The sequence below is a fragment of the Giraffa tippelskirchi genome, chromosome 7, assembly GCF_054371585.1.
Source record: "Giraffa tippelskirchi isolate mGirTip1 chromosome 7, T2T-mGirTip1v1.2.pri, whole genome shotgun sequence".
In the NCBI taxonomy this organism is placed as follows: domain Eukaryota; kingdom Metazoa; phylum Chordata; class Mammalia; order Artiodactyla; family Giraffidae; genus Giraffa; species Giraffa tippelskirchi.
The window spans coordinates 105,487,723-105,510,354 of record NC_137281.1 but is presented as its reverse complement, the minus strand read 5'-3'; the positions used below and the strand labels follow the sequence as shown (position 1 = coordinate 105,510,354).

At 38.7% G+C, this 22,632-nt stretch overlaps 1 protein-coding gene across 14 annotated transcripts in view; it reads left to right on the top strand.

Annotated features, from left to right (window-relative positions):
• The first annotated feature begins 606 nt into the window (after positions 1–606).
• SOS2 (SOS Ras/Rho guanine nucleotide exchange factor 2) overlaps positions 607–22,632 on the top strand; it is a 95,983-nt gene continuing 73,957 nt past the window's right edge. For 4 of the 14 annotated variants that reach the window (XR_014059882.1, XM_081511275.1, XM_081511271.1 and 1 more), the window contains exons 1-2: positions 1,299–2,043; positions 21,285–21,410. Coding sequence is in view for 10 of the 14 variants with exons in the window: in XM_081511275.1 (XP_081367401.1) it covers positions 1,957–2,043; positions 21,285–21,410 (213 nt within the window). In the remaining 4 variants the exon portion in view is untranslated. Of the gene's footprint in view, positions 795–1,298; positions 2,048–2,152; positions 2,457–21,284; positions 21,411–22,632 lie in introns of those variants that run through there. The other 10 variants (XR_014059884.1, XM_081511278.1, XR_014059885.1 and 7 more) reach the window with 7 other exon arrangements.

The window sequence follows — 22,632 nt, the reverse complement described above, 5'->3', positions numbered from 1 at the left end:
AAAATACAACCCCAGTCTAATAGTTGGACAGCCTAGCAGTTTATAGCTGGAGTTCAACGAGAGAGAAAAGTAAAGACGTCTAGATTAGCCAAGGTCTTTGCCCTCACTTAGGGAAAGATTCTTTGGAGAAATACAAGCATTTCACTATTCTACCTTTTATCCTAATTACATGGGAATGTGGATGTGGCCATTCTTTTTAAAGGAAGTATTTCTTATTTACAGCATATTAATTTCAGGTGTACAACAGAATAATTCAATATTTTTTATATGTTTTGCTCTTCTTGAACTTATTACAAAACAATGGCTATATTTCCCTGCTGTACAACATATCCTTGTTACTTATCTATTTGAAAAGGTTCTTGATTCAGTGGATACTTGGATTAGAAAAATGATCTCCTAAGTTTTCCAACCCTGCCATTGTGATTTTGCCAAAATGATGCTTGTTTTAACTGCTCTGCTACTGATTTTGAAACAATTTTGAAGCGTGACACACTTTTTTTTGTATCTTGTTCTTCCTTTCCCTTCCTCCGGACTGGTGGCTGGCAACAATCTATTGTAATTCATGTTCGTGCTCAGCATCTTTAGTGGGATGAAATTTATGCTAATGATAAAGTTTCCAGAGTCTTCAATTCAGGAGGGGTTAAGGTCTGGGGATCTTTTGGAGGTTGCTAGTGAGTAGGGCTGGCCCCAGGGGCGGATCCAGGTTTTGTGGGACCTGACATCTCCACACCGCCACAATTTGGAGGACACCATTAAGAAAACAATGCAAAAATATGGAAAGTTTCACCAAAACGGTATGAAATTTCTGCGAACACATAAGGGCTCGTGCAAGTGAAGGACTTTTAAGTTCAAGCTTGATTAACGCTGCCGTCTGCCTTTTTTGGCCCTACTGTGCGCCAAGGACTTTCCACTCTTTACCTTCTTCAGTCCCCACAACACTACCCTATGAAATAGTTACATACACAGAAGAGCCATGTAGAACACAAATACATTAAACATCGTGTCCAGCCTGAAAACCCCTTTCTTTCCGACTCCCATTGCTTCCCAAGACTGGAGTTCTGGGGCTTGAGGAATGGCATCGAGTCAGGATTGTCGCGGGAAAGAGTGTGTAAAAAGGCAGTCAGGGAGCTAGGGAGTGTTTCTGAAACTGGCTCGCAGAAAGCGCCCAGGAGACGCGCACTCCCGAGGGAAGGCCCCCGCGCCCAACCGGCGCCTCGGCCAGCTCTGCGGCGCGCATGCTCCGTGAGGGGCTGCTCCAGCTACTCTGGTTAATGAGCGCGCGGCGCAGGGGACGGGCCGAGCCGCGGCTGCTGGGACCTGAGCTTGGCTGCGGCCCTGGGGCGCTGTGCGCGGCTGCTGAAGGGGCGGCGGCGGCGACGACGGCCGGCTCTGTGCGCGCAGGAGTGTGGCTTGCTCGCCCGACGCGCACGCCCGGTCGGTCCCCAGGGCCCTCTGGAGGTGACTCGGGAAGCCCGGGCAGGGCAGCGTTGCCGGTTGGGAGGGCGGAGATGAAGCGATGAGGATACAAGCTGCCGCCGCCTCTGTCCGCCTACTACGGCCGTAGCGGGAGTCGGGGCGGGGGCGAGGCCAGCTGTACCCCCGTCGGGCTGCGAACCCAGACAAAGGAGGAGCAGCAGCCCGAGAAGCGGGCCAGCGCCGCCGGGAAAGGAGGCCGTCGCTTTAGTCACAGCCGAGGGCCGCCCGGGCTCACGGGCCGCCGCGCCTCCCCTGAGGACGCTGCGCGAGGCGAGGTCGCGGGGCCGAGGAAGCCGCCCCCGGAGCCCCCGCCCGCCCGCCGGCGCCGCCTCCGAGCCGCCTCGGCCGTAGCCGCGGCCCGGGCGGGAGGCGGCGGCGGCCGGCGAGGCTAGGCGGCCCGCGCCCTGCCTGTCAGATCACCGGCCCGGCCCGTCTCGGTCCGCGGGCCGCCCCCGATGCGGAGGCGCTGCCGCCGGGGCCATGCAGCAGGCGCCGCAGCCTTACGAGTTCTACAGCGAAGAGAACAGTCCGAAATGGCGGGGACTCTTGGTCTCGGCCCTGCGGAAGGTCAGTGCTGGTGCCCGGGCGGCCTCGGGGCCCGAGGGAGGTGCCGGGGCCGAGGCAGGCGGCAGGCGGGCGGGGCGCGAGCCATGGCCCGAGCCGCGGCCCCTTGGACGCTCTAACGGGGAGCTGCACGCGTTCCCCGCGCTCGGCGCCGGAGGGGCCCAGCGCTTTCTCTCCGGCCGGCGACGAGGGGCTTGTGATTGCCTGTTGCGTCCCAAAGGACGTTTTCTCAAGTTATTGCCTGGCCCCGGAAGGAAGGTTTTGTTATGATCATAAAACTGGATTTCATGGTGCAGTCGTTTCGTCAGGCGACTTCCGCCGTTGACCAATTTGTTGTCCTCGGGCTGGATTCGGGCAAGAGAAAGTCCCGCTGGTATTTAGACAGTTTCTAAAACAAAAGCACGTTTCTAGGCCGAGTAATCACTTTTAATTAAATTCTTTGGGGCTGTTCCCTTAGGCAGTTTGAAGGGTGAAGGGTGTCCACTCCCTTAAGAGGTTGTAATTTTTTTTTTTTTTTGGTAAGATAGATGTGTTATTGAGAAATGTCAGTGAGCCATAATACTGCTTTTACAATTCTTGAGGTCAATTTAAAGTGCCTCCTCCCTTCCTGCCATAGGCGTCCCCCTGTTTAGGAGAGATATTCCCTGTAAAATTTGGTCATTTTCTTCACTGAGTGCAATTTATTACTTAGAATCATTTTAAGGGGATGAAAAAGGCGCAGCTCATTAAAAAATCAATCTTTTTAGTTTGGGTACATCGCTAGGGTGCATCTGTCCTGTAGACGATGTCAGTTTTGCTCTGAATTTAGGTAATAATCGTACTATTTTTTTTAATATGTAATAATCATACGTTTTTATAATAAAGCCTTTTGTAAGGTCAGGACGTTTAAAGAGTGTAAATGGGGGCAGAAGATAAACGTACTGAGCATGGGCTTTCCTTGCCATTGATACAGATGTAGTCCCTATTACCTTTTGTGCAAAGTAACCAAATATAAATTTTAAAATAATAAAGAATAAACATTAATTTAAAAGATTACCTTGGAAAGTAAATCTTCATACATTAAATTTCTCTAAGTGAAAGGAAGTAGTATTATTTTAAAGTAAAAAACATTCCCTCACGTATTAGAGTTTCCGATTTGCCGTTTTTTTCATGATTCTTAGGAAGAGGTATTGCCTTCCTTGGGCCAAACATCATGTAATATTTTTTAAAGAATTCGGTGAAGGTGGTTAAGAGCAGCTAGACAGTTATCATTTCACAGGTATTTTAGGTGTTAAAGTATTATATTGACCTTCCTTCCGTGGGCAACCCAATTCTATAAGGAGAGGGAAGGAAATGGCAAGTGTGCTGAATGGTGATAATGAACACTGGCCTGAGTTAAAAGCAAAGAGGGAAATGCTTAGATAGTAATTGAACCTTCCACCACATAGACAGAAGTGTGAATGCAGTTATCAGGTAGGCCTGTATTGTTGGCAGTGAGGTGTAGGTCTCTTACTTACTAGTATTTTCTGGTAGCAAATAGAATTTGAGTATGTGTTGCATAACTTATTCAATAGGTAGCTTTGACCCTAATAATCCCTCATGCACAGATACAGATTTATATCTTCAGGTTAGTCTGGAAATAAACCCAGGGTAGCATCCGATCCTAGTTCATTGCTTTGAGTCTGTTATTTTGCATTTATATGTTGTGCTTGTTTTCTTGGAACTCAGATGCCTTGTAGATCTCTATTGTCTTATTCCACAGTTCTTGTATGTCCTTTGCTTATGGAATATATACAGCTAAGGAAATCTGGCCTTTTGAGGTGAATTAAAAAAACAATTTTTATTTAATTTATTACATTACTGTTATTCTAGAACTGAGGTATATTCCCATGAAACACAATTTTTTTATGTTTTTGGAAATTTTTTTATGTTTGTAATTCCAGATTATGTCCAGTTTTGTGGTCATGCAGCATGTAGGTTTATAGTGCTTACTAGGTCTGTAGTTCTTAAGGAGTTCAAGGTTCACTCTTTCTTTGCAGGATGAGTTAAATTCTGGTCTGTACTTGCCACACGTGTCCTTGTACAGTGAGAATTCCTGCCACTTAGGTAGAGGCTCTGTCTTTACATTCAAAGCATCTAGAACATGGCTTCCTTCTTCCAGCTGACCAGATTATTGCAAACACTACTAGGATTAATACTAATAGTAAAAGCAGCAATAGTATTAGACTACTAAGACTTTTCTCCTCTGGTGAATGTTGCCATCAAACATGTGGGAGCTAGTTTCATTAACATTTATTGAACACATTTTAGGTACTTGGCCCCAAACTGGATCCTAAGAATACAGACATGAATAAAAGCAAGATGCCTTGCTCTCAAAGTGTTTACTACCTAGACTGAAAATTCTAAACTTTGAGATTTTGGAGTATGTAGAACTAAAAAGTTCTGTAAGAAATATCTGTGTATGTGAAAAGAACAAGGTTGTTTAATTAGTTCTGTTAGTTCACTTGTGCATCTTGATGGAACCTTCAAAACAGTTAAAATATAATTTTCAGAAAGGTAAAATCAAAACTCTCATGCCAGTATGAATGAACATGTATCAGTGATTTTGATTCAATTTATTACTTAACGAGGAAACTCATGAGATGCTAAAAGCCACTTCATATGAAAATTGGAGGAGGTTAAGTATTTATAGGAAACTTAATATCACGGTAAGATTGTTGGATTGGACACAAAAGTAGTTAATATCCTACAGGAATATAAGCAGTAAGTTTGGGATTATCTTTCCTGCTGATTAGATTTTGCATCTGTGCCGGACAAAAATCTCTTTAAGTTAATCTTACCCGTTTGTAAAATAGCCCAGTCAGTAGTAATCAAGCAGAGTGTTGCACTGAAGAACAGCAAGTTATCTCTTTTGCTTATTTTCAAGTTTTCGTGATTTTTCTGAAAACCATACATATATTTGATAAAGTTACTATACTGACTTTGAAAATGGAAGAGATTGTTTTAAACCAACATTAAATATTCATTTCACTATGGAGAAACAAGAACATTGAGAAATAGATTTAAGGAAAAATAATTTTGGAAATAGAAATGTGTTGTTCTTTAACTCTTTGTTTTATTGTGCTTGTTCTTTACCTGTTAAAATAGAACTTCACTTAGGGCATTTAAATACATAGAGAACTACAAAGGGTAGAGCAATATGACACTGCTAATGGATAATATGTGCATTGTTAACATTACTGCTGAATTATGTATCTTACCTAAAAAGAGCCAGAGACATAATTGCCCTCATTACTACTCCTCGAGAACATTGAAGCTATCATATTACTTGGAGGAAAAAAGAGTGTGGGATATATTTGTAAATGCAGCTTATTACCTGTGTCTTTGAAATGCCTGTGGTACTTTGTGCGTGTGCTATTTGAATAGTATGCTAAGAAAAATCTGTAAACATTCTACATATGGGGAAACATGCCTTAAAATCATTTTAGCAGGTTTTTTTAGTCTCTGATATTTCCCTTGTAGATGCCTTTTCTGTAGGATATTATTCGCCAGGCTAGCCATGGAAAAGAAAATTTTCTTATTATCTGTCATTACAAATGTCACAGAAAGCTAGAAAGACTCGGTAAACTTACCTTGTTCCTGAGTCTAACTTAATTCAGGTTTCATATTGACCTTCTGCCTCAACCATTACAGTTTACTCTTGGATATCTGTTAAAATTCAAGAGATGTGAGAGAATGTTTGAGTTAATTAACGGCAGTCAATGCTGGGGGTGGAGGGGGGGAGGTTGAAGGTTTTGATTCAGAAATGCCTTTGTACTAATATCTCTTGGAACTGTTTTAGAAGATTGCACTGGATCTTTTCCTGGGGCCCAGAAGAAAAGCATGGGAGTTCCTTGAGAAAATGAAATTGTATCATTGACAGAAGGTCAAGGAAAGCTTCTTTAAGGAAGTAACATTAATGCTGACTTCTGGAGAATATATTTAAATATTTGTTGAGTGCCTCATATGTGCCAGGCAATATTCTTGATACTGAGGTTGTAGTAAGGCCCTGCTCTCATTAAAAACATCTATTCTCTTAATAAATGACTGTAGCACAGAGGCCAAGGGAGAGACAGACAGTAAAGAGGTAAACAATTATTTGAAAGATCAATAGGAATTAACTAAACAAAGAAAGGGGGAGAAAAGATTGGAGCCCTAGGGTAAGGTAGGACCATGACTTTAGGAACTGAGACCAAGTGAAAAGGAGTTGAGCAAGTTGAGAGACTCTTACATAGACTCAGGTTAAGGTCTCTCCTGAGAATAGAAAATCCTGTAGGGTTATTTATGTAACAAATTAGTTAGATTAACTGGATCAAACTTCCTTTTTGAAGAGATCACTCCAGCTAAAAGGAATAGGAGAAACAATGATTTTGTGACATGAGGCCTGTTCGGGATTTCCTAAAGCCACTGAATATAACAGTAGAACTCTAGGGAGTCATTTGGAATTTTTCCAAACTAATAATGACCCAAACTGACCCAAGGGGTTCAGCCAGAACTGTATGAGCATTAGGAATGCATTTTAGCTTGCTGCATTTAGCTTCCTGTCAGCCATGATTTAGTAGTCTTCTATTTTCAGTTTAATTTTGGTATGGTATATTTGGAGCAATAGTATTCCATTAAAGTGTTTTATGCTGAGTATCCAAAGCATTACCTGTGTTACCACTTGACATAAATCAAATATATATCTTTTATATTAATCAGGGCCTTTCTTTCAACGGAGCAGTAGTTTGATTATATCCTCTGTTAGCCTGCATATTTGAATCAGGAAGGAATTTTAATGGAACTAATGGATTTAGTGTTATCTCATGTAGTCACGTTAAAAATTAACAACCTAAAATTCCTTTCCTTTTTTACATAAGAGCATATAGTAAGTAGAAACTTTTGAAATGTGTAAAGTGTTATATACTTCACATTTTAATATGTAGAGAGGAAGCAACACAATGAAACTAACATCAAGATCAAGATGAGCGCATTAGTATTATCACCAAGTAAAGTTTTCATTACCCAGTTTTCTTCATAAAAACACTTTGTTAACTCAAATACTACCTCTTACTTATGTAGCACTTTGTAATTTTTTCTTAATTGACCCATTAGCAACATTTCATAGTTGATCTTTTTCTCCTTCTTTTCCTCATTTGGCTTCCAGGACACCAACCTCTGATGGTTTTCTCCCTCTCTGACTATATTCCTCCTAGTTCTTCGCCATTGTTTATCTCCTCATCTTCCCTACTATAATGCATCATCCTGACCTCCCTGGAACTTAGTCTTTGAATTTCTATTTACAGTAGATTTCTTGAGATCCCGCCGAGCCTCATTGGTTCACATATCATCTCTATCTGATGGGTTCCAATTTATATTTCTGGCTCAGAGCTCCCTCCTGATCTTGGATATCTAGTTTCTTAACACTTCCACGAAGATGTGTGATAGACATCTCAACTAATACTGAGCTCCTTCTCTTCCCCTGAAAATGTGCTCCTTTTGTAATATTTCCCACATTAGTAAATGGCTACTTCATCATTCTAGTTGCTGAAAATACTGTTATTCTTGAATTCTGTCTTTCTTTTATAACCAATATCTAATGTGTCAGCAAATCTTTTTAGCTCTACTTCACACTATAACAATATTCAGTCACCATTTCTTACTCTTCCATTTCTACTTTCTGGGAACACTCTGGGACTATTAAAGTAGCCTCTTAAACTGGTCTCCTCTCTTCTCCCCTTTTCCCATTCAGTCTTTTCTTAACACAGAGATAAGTGGGATCATGTCATTCCTTTGTTCAAAACTTGTTCAGTGCTTCTCAGAATAAAAGTCAAAGTCCTCTCAGTAGCCTGCTATGCCCTCTACAGTCTGGTGTTGCCCCACTTCCCCCTTAACCTCACTAATCTCATTTACTACTGTCCTTTTTTTGCTGTACTCCTGCCGCACACTGGCTTCCTGGTACCGCCAACTTGTAGACATGTTCTAGTCTCAGGGCTTTGTACTGGGTGTTTCATCTGCCTGGAACAACCTTCCTGCAGATAAAAACATGAGTGGCCCTTTTACCTCCTATAAGTCTTCAGACAAAGATCTTGAAGAGGCCTTCTCTTGGAGCCTGTCTAAACTTCTGCAACTCCTGCTTACTGGAAATTCCTATGAAAATGTTAATAGCATGTCCCAATTCAAGCTTATTATCATCTTCCATAACCAATATCTCCAGTATAAATGATCTCATACTCATTTCTCAGGCTAGAAGCCTAGTCATCATCTGTTCCTTTATCTCCAGGTTCATATCTAATCAACACCCAGCCTTGATTCTTTTCTCCTAAAAGGAGCTTTCTAACTTTTTTTTTACTACGTATTCCAAAAGAATTTTGAAATTTTTGTACATTTTTATGTTGACATCTAAAAATGTTCATCTTTAAGCTTAGTTTCAGAGGATATATTGAGTTGGCTAAAAAGTTCGTTTGGTTTTCTGTAAGAGGACTTGGTTGTTTTTTAGTTGCTAAGTCTTGTCTAACGTCTGACTCTTTCCCGACCCAGGGATCAAACCCGCAGGCAGATTCTTTACTGCTGAACCACTCAGGAAGATCTGTGGTGGCTTTAGTAGTGCTTAGTTGTCTTTAACTTCATTTGACACAGTTTTGTTAGATTGTATTGTGACAGCTGTCATATCAGTGTGCATTTTAAAAAACTTACCAAAACCAGAGAATTTTTGTGTAGCCATTTTAGTGTTCAGTGTTTAGGACTTCCCTGGTGGCTCAGATGGTAGAGAAACCGCCTGCAATGCTGGAGACCTAGATTTGATCCCTGTTTGGGAAGATCCCCTGGAGGAATGGAACAGCTACCCACTCTAGTATTCCTGCCTGGAGAATTCCATGGACAGCGGATCCTGGAAGGCTACAGTCCATGGGGTCGCAAAGAGTCAGACAAGACTGAGCGACTTTCACTTTCACTTTAGTGTTGAAGGTGGAAGAAAAAGGCAGCATTTTGTCGTATTGTGCTTTACTATTTCAAGAAAGGGCTTCCCTTTTGACTTAGAAGGTGATGAATTTGCCCACAGTGCAGGAGACCTGGGTTCGATCCCTGGGTTGGGAAGATCCCCTGGAGAAGGGAACAGTACCCATTCCAGTATTCAGGCCTGGAAAATTCCATGGACAGAGGAGCCTGACAGGCTACAGTCCACTGGGTTGCAAAGTCGGACACGACTGAGGTACTTTCACTTTTCATTTCAGGAAAGGTAAAAACATAATTGCAACACAAAAATAGATTTGTGTTATATGAAGAAGGGGCTGTGACCGGTTGAATGTGTTAGAAGTGGTTAGTGAAATTTCATGTTGGAGATTTCTCACAGGATGATGCTCCACCGTTGGGTAGACCAGTTGAAGTTGATAGTGATCAAGTCAAGACATTAATTGAGAGCAGTCAACATTATACCATGCAGGAGATAGCCGACATACTCAAAATATCCAAATCAAGCATTGAAAATCATTTGCACCAGCTTGGTTATGTTCATCGCTTTTATCTTTGGGTTCCACATAAGTTAAGCAAAAACCTTCTCAACCGTATTTCTGCATATGATTCTCTGTTTAAACATAATGAAGACATTCCATTTTTAAAACAAATTGTGACAGGCAATGAAAAGTGGATACTGAGCAATAATGTGCAGTGGAACAGATCATGGGGCAGGTGAAATGAACCACTGCCAACCACACCAAAGGTGGTCTTGATCCAAAGAAGGTGATGTTGTGTATATGGTAGGATTGGTGAGAGTCCTCTTGTATGAGCTCCCTCTGGAAAACCAAATGATTAATTCCAAGCACTGCTTCCAATGAGGCCAACTGAAAGCAGCACTGGATGAAAAGTGTCTGGAATTAGTCAACAGAAAATGCATAATCTTCCAACAAGATAACACAAGACCACATGTTTCTTTGATGACCAGGCAAAAGCTGTTACAGCTTGACTGGCAAGTCCTGATACATCCGCTGTATTCACCATATGTTGCACCTTCTGATTTCCGTTTATTTCGGTCTTTATAAAATTTTCCTAATGGAAATAAATTTCAGTTCCCTGGAAAACTGTAAAAGGCACCTGAAACAGTTTTTTGCTCAAAAAGATAAAATGTTTTGGGTGGATGAAATTATGAAGTTGCCTGAAAAATGGTAGAAGTTTGTGAAACAGAATGGTTGAATACATTGCTTAATAAATTCTTGGTGAAAATGAAAGATGTGTATTTTATTTTTAGTTTGAAACCAAAGGAACTTTTTGGCCAACTCAATAGTTTGTTTTCTAAGTACAGATGTTTTAAAATAAAACATTTCCATTAGTGTTTTAATACCCAATGAAATCTAAGTACCATAACAATTTGATACACACCATTCATCCTTTTAAAATATATATATGACAAAGTGCTCTCTTTTAGGTTGAGTTATTGGCTTTCCCCTGTGGCTCAGTGATAAAGAATCAGCCTGCCAATGCAGGAGATGCAGGTTCCATCCCTGGGTCGGGAAGATCCCCTGGAGAGGAAATGGCAACGCACTCCAGTATTCTTGCCTGGAAAATTCCATGGAAAGACGAGCCTGGTGGGCTACTGTCCATGTGGTTACAAAGAGTCAGACATGACTTAGAGACTGAGCACATACTTCAGTAGTACGTAGTTGCTCAAAAGAACATAAACGTCATGAATTTCTGTTGTGTGTGTGCTAAGTTGCTTCAGTTGTGTCTGACTGTTTGCGACCCTATGGACTGTAACATTCCAGGCTCCTCTGTCCATGGGATTCTGCAGGCAAGAATACTGGAGTGGGTTGCCATGCCCTTCTGTTTCCGCATAACAAATTTTCAAATACTTGATGGCTTAATACAACACATATTTATTATCCTACAGTTACTGTTAGAAGTCCAGACATGGCTTAGCTGGATTCTCTATTTTGGGTACCATAGGCTGAAATCAGGGTTTTGGCTTTAGCTGCAGGCTCATCTGAGGTTGAGATCCTCTTCTAAGTTTATGTGGTTATTGGCAGAATTCATTTCCTTCAGTTGCCTGTCTGAGGCCCTCAGCTTCCAGAGGTTGCTGCCATTTCTTCTCCATGGTCCTGCCTGTAATAAGTCAATTTTACTACTTTGAGGCCAACAGGACTGCATCTGCTGCTATTTCTTGTCTCACACTTTTGGACCCTTTTTTTAAAGGACTCATCTAATTTAGGTCAGGCCCACCTAGGATAATCTCTTTTTTGATTAACTCAAAGTCAACTTAATTACTGACCTTAGTCACCTTTGCTATATACAGTAATAGCACAGGAGTGGTATGTCATCATATTTGCAGGTCCTGCCCACATTCAAGGTGAGAGGAGTGTACAGGGTGTGTAAACCAGGGATAGGAATCTTGGGAGCCAGCCACCTTAGAATTCTGCCTACCACACTCATTCATCTTATGGAAAATATCCCCCATAACCTAATCGGTAAGGTCAGTTTAGTTGTCAAGCCAACCTGCCTATCATATTTATCTTCTTTCAGACCAAGTCTGACTTAATTTTTCAATTCAGATGAATGTGTTAATACTTGTCATGTGCCAACCATTTCACTTCTGAATTCTAATTGTAAGATAGAAAGATAAGGTGTGAAAACTTGCTTTAAATTGTTTCTCCTGACTGAAATAAGGTGATGTTGCCTGTATTTAGTATTTTTTTTAAAGATGCTTTCTTTTCTTTGTTCTCATGAGCTTTCTCCTCATCTATAGTGTATTTTTTTTACTCTAGGCTAGGGGATGAAAGAAGCAAGATTAAATGAGAAATATTTATCATTTAAATGAGAAGTATTTATCACCGTCTCTTTGTTTTGTGTCATAGAATTTATTTTTTATTGCTCTGCAGAGCAATGCCCCATAATGACATTCAGGATAAGAGATCTGCCTTTCTTCAGTTAAGTGGGAGGAAGACAGTTGTGGAGAGATGGGAAAGGAGAATCTGCATTATTTACTCCTTGAGTGCAGGCACCTTACAGGCAGATCTTCTTTAAGAAAGAGTGCATATGGTAGTTTTGGTAGGATGCTGAAGGGTATGAGTATTTGACCCAGGGAGTCTTAAACTTTGACTGAATAAAATATACTTAGTGATCTTTTCCCCAGGCCACAGGAAAAAGAGCCAGTATTAATTTTTTTAATTTTATTTTTTCCTAAGTTTTTCTTAATTCTTTGGTACCTGCTGCAGTTTATTTGCTAACAAATAGTGCAGGTTTGTAAAATAAGTAAACAAGAGATACAGAGGTTTTACAGGGAGGTTTTTCTATTCTGTACCATTGATCTGTTTTCTGATTTTTTAAAAATTCTGTTTATTTATTTATTTAGCCATCAGCGTGTGGGATCTTAGTTCCCCAACCAGGGATTGAACCAGCGTCTCCTGTAATGGAAACACAGAGCCCTAACCACTTGACCTCTAGGGAAATCCCTTTTTTCCTATCTTTACATCAGTCTACCACACTATTTTAATTATTACACTTTTACAAAAAATTTTTGGAATCAGGTAGTTTTAGCCTTCTGAATTTTTTTCCCACAGTTGTTTTGGTTATTCTAGGACCTTTGCATTTCCATAGAAATTTTAAAATTAGCCTGTCAATTTCTACCCCCCCCCAAAAAAACCTACTGGAATTTTGATTGGGATTATGTTGAATTTATAGATTATTTGAGGAAAATTGAAATCTTAACAGTATTGAGTCTTTGAATCCACAAAGTTTGTATTTTCATTTATTTAGATTTTTAAATATTTCTATCAGCAATATTTTTTAGTTGTTAATGTATATCTTTAGGGTGAAATCTTCTGCTTTTTCTTTTTAAATTGAATTTTAACTCTTTAAAACAAAACTTTCAGTATTTTTAATTGATGTTTGAGCCACTTATATCCTTGCAGAAATTTTGGCAGTGAAATAAAGAATTTGGCATGAATAAATAACAGACTGTGTATCCGAGGGATTTATTTCTATATTGTACTCTAAACGCAAATGTTAGTTGATTGAACAATTTGCACTAGCAAGATTTTTTTATTTGATTCTGAATATGAGAAACTGAAAATGTATATGTATTAGGAAATAACATTTCTGAAATTTGTCAGATCTAGGGTTTATCAATTTAAAAAATTAAGTTTAATGCTTTTATATGTGTCTACACAGAAATCTATAGCAGTATGATTTTTCTGTTTACAGTATATGTGTAAGGAAATACCTTCTGGCAATTTGAAAATACGGTGTAACGGAAATACAAGTCTGACTTGTTAATCTACTGTTAAAGACTGAAAATTATTTTAAGTGCTCTTTTTTCTGACTAGTCTTTCAAAAAAATATGAAAAGTGAGTTTGTTCTGATGTGGTATTTTACATTTACTGTCTCTTAGGGTGCTGAGATAGTAAATACTGTGGTATTGCAAAGTACGGTTATCTTTTGTTGTCATTTTGATGTCCTTTTTAGTATTTATAGCTAGGATTTTAAGATTTTATATTTGTTTTTATGACTTTTCATCTTTGCAATTCAGTGAGTTTATCATAAGAAACTCATATGCTCAGTGTTAAGGTTGCTTTTCAGGTTACTTACTGAAATCATAATCATGGAAAAAATCTGTAATCCAGTTAGATATTATCTTAATTCTCATGCATAGTCATTTTTACTGAGTGGGGCCCTTGGCTTTTGTGGAAGAATGTTATAACAAACAGTCTTATGGACTTTTTAAAGCTAAACTTCCAATATAAATGTTTATTTTATACATATATTTATACATGTTTAAACGTATATTTTAAATGTCTGTTCTGTTGATATAATAGAAATATATGGTAGAGTGTAATTAAGTTTCCTCTTGGCATGTAACAGGAAATATTTATTTCTCCCAAATCTATTTTGAATTTCCAAAAAAGTGTAAAGCTAGGTTTTTTGGATGTTAGTCCTATATGAATTTCCAACTGCCTTATTTAAGCTCTTCTTATCCAGACTTCTTCAAAAAGTAACTTGGTTATTGTCTCCAGTTTCATGTGTCCTTTCTCTTTCTCACTTCCTCACTTCAAATCATGTTTCTTTGTAAGTTTGTTTTTATCAAAATTATTCATGGAAATGAAAAGATAACTAGCTCTATAAGGCTTGTTAGGAAAAATAGCAGTATCTCCTAACAGTTTTTACTTCCTTGTTGCAGTCCCTTTAATTTTTCAAAGTGATTTATTTCAGTATTCTGTATCTCTAAGAAAAAAAAGTGCTTCTATTCTATTGACCTTTCTGTTTTGGGCAGTATCTGTTGGCTTCCTACTATGGAAGGTAAGGATTTAATATCTTTTGTACATACACATATATATATATTCTCCCCTCCAACCACACATAGATTTACCACATGTACATACTTCCTGTCTCCCCTCCCACTCCATGCTTATGTCTTAATGTTGGTTGGATCAATATTCAGAGTTTATAGTATTATTCGTGTACATAATGACCATATACTATATGTTATTTATAGTTAAACCCCTTTTCTTTCCTACCTAACCTTTTACTGAAGTTAACAATCATCTTGTTTTCTTGTTTGTGTATTTTCTATGTACTTATCAATTTAAGCTCAAACTCCTACCAGTTGTCTAAATATCCTCTCAAGAGTTTAAGATCCATCAGATACTCTTGTTAATTTCATCTTCTTGAGATAGTTTCTTTCAGAGCCTTCTGATCTGCTCTGATTGGACTGGAACCTTTATGCTCATTTTACAGATCTCATAATTTTCCTTCACTTCATCCTAGACATTCCTTTGGCTTTTCTTTTGCATTGTTTCCTTTGTTTCTTACATCCCATATTTTTCTCTATCTTGATTTGTATGCTTGTTTTATTGTGGTACAAACTATAAAGCTTAACGAAAAAGAGTAGGTGAGAATAAAATTTTTGGCCATGTTAGATCCAAGCATGTCTTCATTATACCTTAACATTTGATTGATAATTTGTTAAGATCTTATTAAAGGTTGGAAATTATTACCTTCCAACTTCTAGTATTATTGTTGAAGTCTGGAGCTAATTTAATTTTGTCTACTTTGTGCATGACCTGTTTTTTCCCTTTACTCTGAACTTGTAAGATATTCTCTATATCTCCAGCATTCTGACATTTTCATTTCGTTCATTGAGATGGGAACTAAGAGGGCCCTCAATGATTTAATATATTGATAATTTCACCCCTTGATTTTCTGTTTGCTTGGTGGTGATTCTCTTTTTAAGACGTTATCTATGGTGAAATGTAACATACAGCTAGAAAATGCATAAAACATAAATATACAATTTAAGGAACTCTTATTTAACCATTACCCAGGTGAGAAAATAGCACATTTTTAACATTTTTCTCAAGAGAACTCTCCAGAAGGTAACCAGTAGTCATCACTGCTTTATAGTTTCATCATCTAAGCATGTGTTCTTAAACACCACAGCTTAATTTTATCTGATCTTGAACTTTGTGAATGAAATTTCTGTGTTTCTGTTCTTTTTATCTGTCTTCTTTCTGCCAACATTATTTTAAAGATATATCCACATTTTGTGGAGCTGTCTTTACTCATGTTTTATTTTTTGCTGTATATACATTCCATTGTATGAATATGCCACAATTTATGTATCATACTCTGGATAGGTATTTGAATTTGCCTTTCTAATTTGAAGGTATACCAATAACGTTTTTTCTGAACCTTCTTGTTCATGTATTCTGTAAATGTTTGTGCTTATTTCTCTAGAACAATGCTGTCCAAATGAAGTAAAATATTAGCCGCATATGGAATTTAAAGTTTTCTCATAGTCATGTTAGGGCTTCTCAGGTGGTGCAGTCGTAAAGAATCTGCCTGCCAGTGCAGAAGATGCGGGTTCAATCCCTGGATTGGGAAGATCCCCTGGAGAAGAAAATAGCAATCCACTCCAGTATTCTTGCCTGGAAAATCCCATGAACAGAGGAGTGTGGCAGTCTGCAGTCCATGGGGTCGCAAAGAGTCGGACTTGACTTAGCAACTGAGCACGCATGTACATGTGTGCATAGCCACATTAAAAATATAAGAAGACACAGATCAAGTTTATCGAAATAACATATTTAACCCAATGATTGTAGTCATTTCAGCATTTAGCCAACAAAAAAATTATTGAGATATTTGACATTCTTTTTGTATGCTAGATCTTTGACATCTGGTATGTAATTTATAGCCCACCTCAGTTTGGTTGAGCTACATTTCAGGTGCTCACACTAGCCACATGAGGCTAGTGTCTCCTGTATTGGACTATAGAGCTCTAAAAGATATAAATATATTGAACAGTAGAATTGCCAAATTATAAGGTATCGTATCTTGAACTGTAGTAGATGACAGCAAAGTTTTCCGAAGTGATAGAGCCATTTTGCCCCCCAGTGCCAGTGTGTGTGAATTCCCATTTTTCCGCATAATCACCAACACTTGATATTATCAGACTTTTTCGTTTTCTTGTCTGGTGAGTGGGTGATAGATTTCACTGTGGTTTAGTTTGCACTTGCCTGATGGCTAAAGAGCTGGAGCACATTTTCACATTAATTGACCATTTGAATTTCTTCTTCTGTGAAGTGCTGGTTTAAAATTTTTTTGCCAATTTTTTTCTATTAGGATTTTCATCATTTTTTCCCTGTTGAATTTTTAGAAGTTCTTTATAATATATTCTGGATGTGAGCCCTTTTGTGTTATGTGTTAACATAGATCTTCAACTCTGTAACTTGCCTTTTCATTTTCTTAAAGATGTCTTTTGCTGAACTTGTTTTAAATTTTAATGTTGATAAGTTTGTAAATCCTTTCCTTTATGGATAGTAATTTTTGTGTCCTGTTTAGTAACTCCTTTTCTGTCCTGAGGTCATGAGATTGTTATCTATTATCTTATTTTATATTATCAGAACTTCATTAGGTCTTTTTATTTAATAGGTCTAAAATCCAACTAAAATTGATTTTTGTAACAAGTATGAATAGGAGTTGATTTCATTCTTTTCTGTATGAGTCTCCAATTGTTCACTATTCATCCACTTGCCCCACCTTTCCTCAGCAATTCTCCCCCAACCCATTGTGCCACCTTTGTTGTACATCAAGGGTCTATATATCTGTAGGCTTGTTTCTGTACTGTCTGTTCTGTTGCATTCATCTATTTCTCTATCATTATATCAACATTCTTAAATCCTATTTGTGTTGTTGTTCAGTCGCTCAATTGTGTCTGACTCTTTGCGACCCATGGACTGCAGCATGCCAAGCTTCCCTGTCCTTTACTGTTTCCTGGAGTTTGCTCAAACTTACGTGCATTGAGTCAGTGATGCCATCCAACCATCTCACCCTGTCACCCCCTTCTCCTCCTGCCCTCAATCTTTCCCAGCATCAGGGTCTTTTCCAGTAAGTCAGCTCTTCGCATCAGGTAGCCAAAATATTGGAGCTTCAGCTTCGGTATCAGTTCTTCCAATGAGTATTCAGGGTTGATTTCCTTTAGGATTGACTGGTTTGATCTTCTTGCAGTCCAAGGGACTCTCAAGAGTCTTCTCCAGCACCACAGTTCAAAGTCATCAGTTCTTTGATGCTCAACCTTTTTTATTTTCCAGCTCTCACATCTGTACATGACTACTGGAAAAACCATAGCTTTGACTATATGGACCTTTGTCGGCAAAGTAACGTCTCTGCTTTTAAACACGCCATCTAGGTTGGTCATAGCTTTTCTTCCAAGGAGCAACTGTGTTTTCATTTCATGGCTGCAGTCACCGTCTGCAGTGATTTTGGAGCCCATGAAAATAAAGTCTGTCACTGTTTACATTTTTACTCCATCTATTGAAAGAGAAGAGTATAAAAGCAGGCTTAAAACTCAACATTCAAAAAATTAAGATCTCGGCATCCAGTCCCATTAACTTCAAGGCAAATAGATGGGGAAACAATGGAAATATGCAGGGTGACAATATACAGCCTTGGTGTACGCCTTTCCCAATTTTGAACCATTTCATTGTTCCATGTCCGATTCTAACTGTTGCTTCTTAACCTGCATACAGGATTCTCAGGAGACAGGAAAGTTGGTCTGATATTCCCATTTCTTAAGAATTTTTCACAGTTTGTTGTGATCTACACAGTCAAAGACTTTAGCATAGTCAGTGAAGCAGAAGTAGATATTTTTCTGGAATTCTCTTGCTTTCTCTATGATCCAGTGGATGTTGGCAATTTGTTCTCTGGTTCCTCTGCCTTTTCTAAATCCAGCTTGTACATCTTCATGTTCTCAGTTCATGTACTGTTAAAGCTGAGCTTGAAGGATTTTGAGCATTACCTTGCTAGCATATGCTGCTGCTGCTGCTGCTAAGTCACATCAGTCGTGTCCGACTCTTCGCGACCCCATGGACTGCAGCCTACCAGGCTCCTCCGTCCATGGGATTTTCCAGGCAAGAGTACTGGAGTGGGTCGCCAGTGCCTTCTCCATGCTAACATATGAAAGGAGTGTAATTGTGCGGTAATTTGAACATTCTTTGGCGTTGCCCCTCTTTGGTACTAGAATGAAAACTGACCTTTTCCAGTCCTCTGGCCACTACTGAGTTTTCCAAATCTGCTGGCATATTGAGTGCAGCTCTTTCACAGCATCATCTTTTAGGATTTGAAATAGCTTAGCTGGAATTCCATCATCTCCACTAACTTTGTTCATAATGATGCTTCTTAAGGCCCATTTGACTTCGCACTTTAGGATGTCTGGCTCTAGGTGAGTGATCACACCATCGTGGTTATCAGGTCTTTAAGATCTTTTTTGTATAGTTCTTCTGTGTATTCTTGTCACCTCTTCTTAATATCTTCTGTTTCTGTTAAGTCCATACCATTTCTGTCCTTTATTGTGCCCATCTTTGTATGAAATATTCCCTTGGTATCTCTAATTTTCTTGAAGAGATCTCTAGTCTTTCCCATTCTATTGTTTTCCTCTATTTCTTTGCATTGATCTTAAGAAGGCTTTCTTATCTCTCCTTGCTATTCTTTGGAACTCTGCATTCAGATAGGTATATCCTTTCTTCTTTGGCTTTCACCCCTCTTCTTTTCTCACCTATTTGAGAGGCCTCCTCAGACAACCATTTTGCCTTTCTGCATTTCTTTTTCTTGGGGGTGTTATAGAGGTGCCCTACTTCATAGGGCACCTCTATAATTTATAAAATCGTATGGTCATTCAGAGATACCTCTGTGGCTGGGGTTTATGACCTAGTGTTCATAGACTTCTAGTAGGTTTGTTTTACCTATTTTTAAACTTTGCAACACATTTTAATTTTTGCTTTATATCTAATCACAGTGTTTGAAACCTAAAGAATTATACTTTGTCTTCAAATTTGAATGTGTATATAAATATCATTTGTCTGAACGCAGCACATTCAGTGCAATGGTTTCTTGGCTTACATCTGCTCTGAAATCGTGAAGCTTTATAGGTATACCCAGGGACCCTGAGGACATAGGAAACAATAGCCAGAGTTTATAGTTCTTAAAAGCAAATAAATTTGGAAAGAAAAGCCAAAGGAAAAAGTTCATCTTCCTAGGGTCTGTAGCTGGGAACCCATGCTTTTTTGAGGGACATCTGGTCTGTCTTGGGTAGCTGGGCTACCCAGTTTTCTCTTCTCAAACTCAGGGGTCAAACATTTGAACTACATTAGTTCAGAGAAGTTCAAGTACGTGCTATTGTGGACATCAGCAGTCAGGCTGGCCCAGAAGTTGTGAGGTGGGACAAATACACTGAAGACCTTTATGACACACTATACAGACCTATCTCCCAGGGTGTTCTGGGCCTCAAATTTAATGGTGCCTTTTCTAACTCAAAGCCAGTTTTGATTCTGCGTATAGTCCAGGTCTAATGCAAAATGTTCTCTTTCTTTTGAACTGTAGGAAATAGTTTTGTAATAGAGTCAGCAGCCTAAGTGAAAAGGGTTCTGCCCCTTGCCTCCCTGGGAGAGTGAGGGTTGGTCGTAATCATGCTGAAACTGAAGAGAAGCATCTGACTCACGTGCTGCAGTATTGGTATCACTTTTCAGTCATGACCGCTAGCCTCAACCACTTTTCTCAGAAAATGCCTCTGGAGTTGGATCACAACACTAAAAAAACAGGGTAGATTCAAGACCAATGACCCCAAAGCACCTGAGCTTGTAAGCAGAGTAGTGTGGCTTTCATCTGAGCCAGAGGGGGATGTGTAGGAGTGGAAGCGAGAACGGTGTTGTTTCTGGGTAAGGGGAAATGCAGCTCGGAGCAGAACACCTCTGACCTACCTCTGTGGGGCTGATAGTGCTACAGCTCCACCATTGGCCTACACTTAGCCAAGCTTCCTCCACCCCCACCCCCAACAACTGGGCTTTACACTCACATGCAATCCACCAAAGCATATAGACAAACCTCTGAGGCACTGCAATAGCTCTACTCAAAGGGGAAATAAAAGACATTAGGATTATAATTGTCACAGGAAGGGCAAAACCCAAACCATGTACAAAGTTATCACAGATAGGCAGCTGCCTCTCCTCTTATCACAGAAATTTAGCAGCCTCAGGACTTTTGTGAAAGTGACTGATATCGTCCCTAATAGGATCCTTGTATACAGTAGGTTTATTAATTAACTTCAGAGTATCCATGCTTCCTCTGAAGTTGTATAGAATATTTTATGTGTATATGGTTTTTTGGTGGTAAGGAGAAGAGAGATCAGTGGCTTTCAGTTGATTTTCATAGAGTATTGTTGTTGTTTAGTCACTAAGGTATGTCCAACTCTCTGCAACCCCATGGACCACAGCATGCCAGGTTCCTCTGTCCTCCACTGCCTCCCAGAGTTTGTGCAAATTTCATGTGCATTAAGTTGGTTATGCTGTCTGTCCTCTATCTCATCCTCTGCCACCCCCTTGTCCTTTTGCCGTCAGTCATTCCCAGTATCTGGGTCTTTTCCCATGAGTCGGTTTGTATCAGGTGGCCAAAGTGTTGGAGTTTCAGCTTTGGCATTAGTCCTTCCAATGAATATTCAGGACTGATTTCCTTTAGAATTGACTGGTTTGATCTGCTTGCCGTTCAGTCTCCCAACACCAGAGTCTAAAAAAGATTAAGAATGACTTCTGTGAGTTAATAAAAGTTTACAGAAACCAACAGTTTTTTCCCCCATTTTTTTGTGTGTGTTTTATGTCTGTATTTGAATAACTATTCTGATAAATTACTATTAATTGTAGGTAAGAGTCTCAGACTTTTGTTTAATAAGTATCATTTTGCCTATACTTAAATTGGGAACTTTTTTTTTTTTTAAGGTTCAAGAGCAAGTACATCCCAATCTCTCAGCTAATGAAGAGTCTCTCTATTATATTGAAGAGCTGATTTTTCAGCTGCTTAATAAATTATGCATGGCCCAACCAAGGACTGTTCAAGATGTGGAGGTAAAAATTATTCTTTTATTTCAAAAAGTCATTGAACCACTGTATAAATTGATTTTTATATCTACATCTATATCATTTAAAATTATCATGGAAACTAAAACCATTGAAATCATATGGGGGATGTATGATCAGTTTGTTTTTGTCAAAGATGTCAAGGCAATTCAATGAGGAAAGTAAAGTTATTCAGCCAAAATAAGTGTTAAAACAACTGGATAAATGTTTGGTGGGAAAAAACCCTTGAAACCAATCTCAGAAATCTAAGATACATCATAATCTTAAAAATAATAGCTGGAACTATGAAGTTTCTAGAAGAAAATGCAGGAGAATATCTTTATAAGATGATGTTAAACAAATTTTTTTTTACAGAGGACTCAAAATACCATAAATATCAAAAGAATAAAATTGATGTGAAGATAAAAACGATACAAGTCACAGACTAGGTGAAAATGCTTTCAATATGTATTCCTTCTGAAGGGCTTGTATCCAGAATATGTTAAAAAAGAAAAACAGTTACAAATCCATAATAAAAAGATTCTTTGCTCACCCAAATGAGCAAAAGTCTTGGACAGACAATTCATAAAAGAGCATATGAAAAGATTCAAACTCATAATTCATCAGGGAAATAGAAATTTAAACTACAAGGAGATATTATTTCACACCCACTAAAAGGGATAAAGTTAAAGGCTGATAACATGGAATACTGATGGGATGTAGAGCAACTGGAACTCTTAAACATTGCTAGTAGGAGTATAAAATGGCATAACTACTTTGGAAAATTGTTTTGCAATTTCTTACAGTTAATTATATACCTAACCTATGACCTTGCAGTTTTATTGCTGGGTGTTTGATCTTAAAGAAATGAAAATATACCTTCACAAAGAGACTTATATATGAATGTCTAAGCAGTTTTATTCATAACAAACAAAAATTGAAAACAGCTAAAATTTCCATCTATAGGAAAATGGGAAAACAGATTGTGATAGATTCATAAAGTAGAATACTACTTAGTAGTAAAATGAAGGAGTAAACTATTGATATGTGTAATAACATAGCTATAATCTACAGTTTTCATGTGGAGCAAAATATAAGCCAAACCCAGAGAGTATGTATTTATTGATTCCAATTATATGAGAATCAGAAATAGCTGAAAGTAATGGTGATAGAAATCAGGATAGTGGCTGCCTATGAAGGTTGAGATTAAGATGATAGACATTTTCTATAA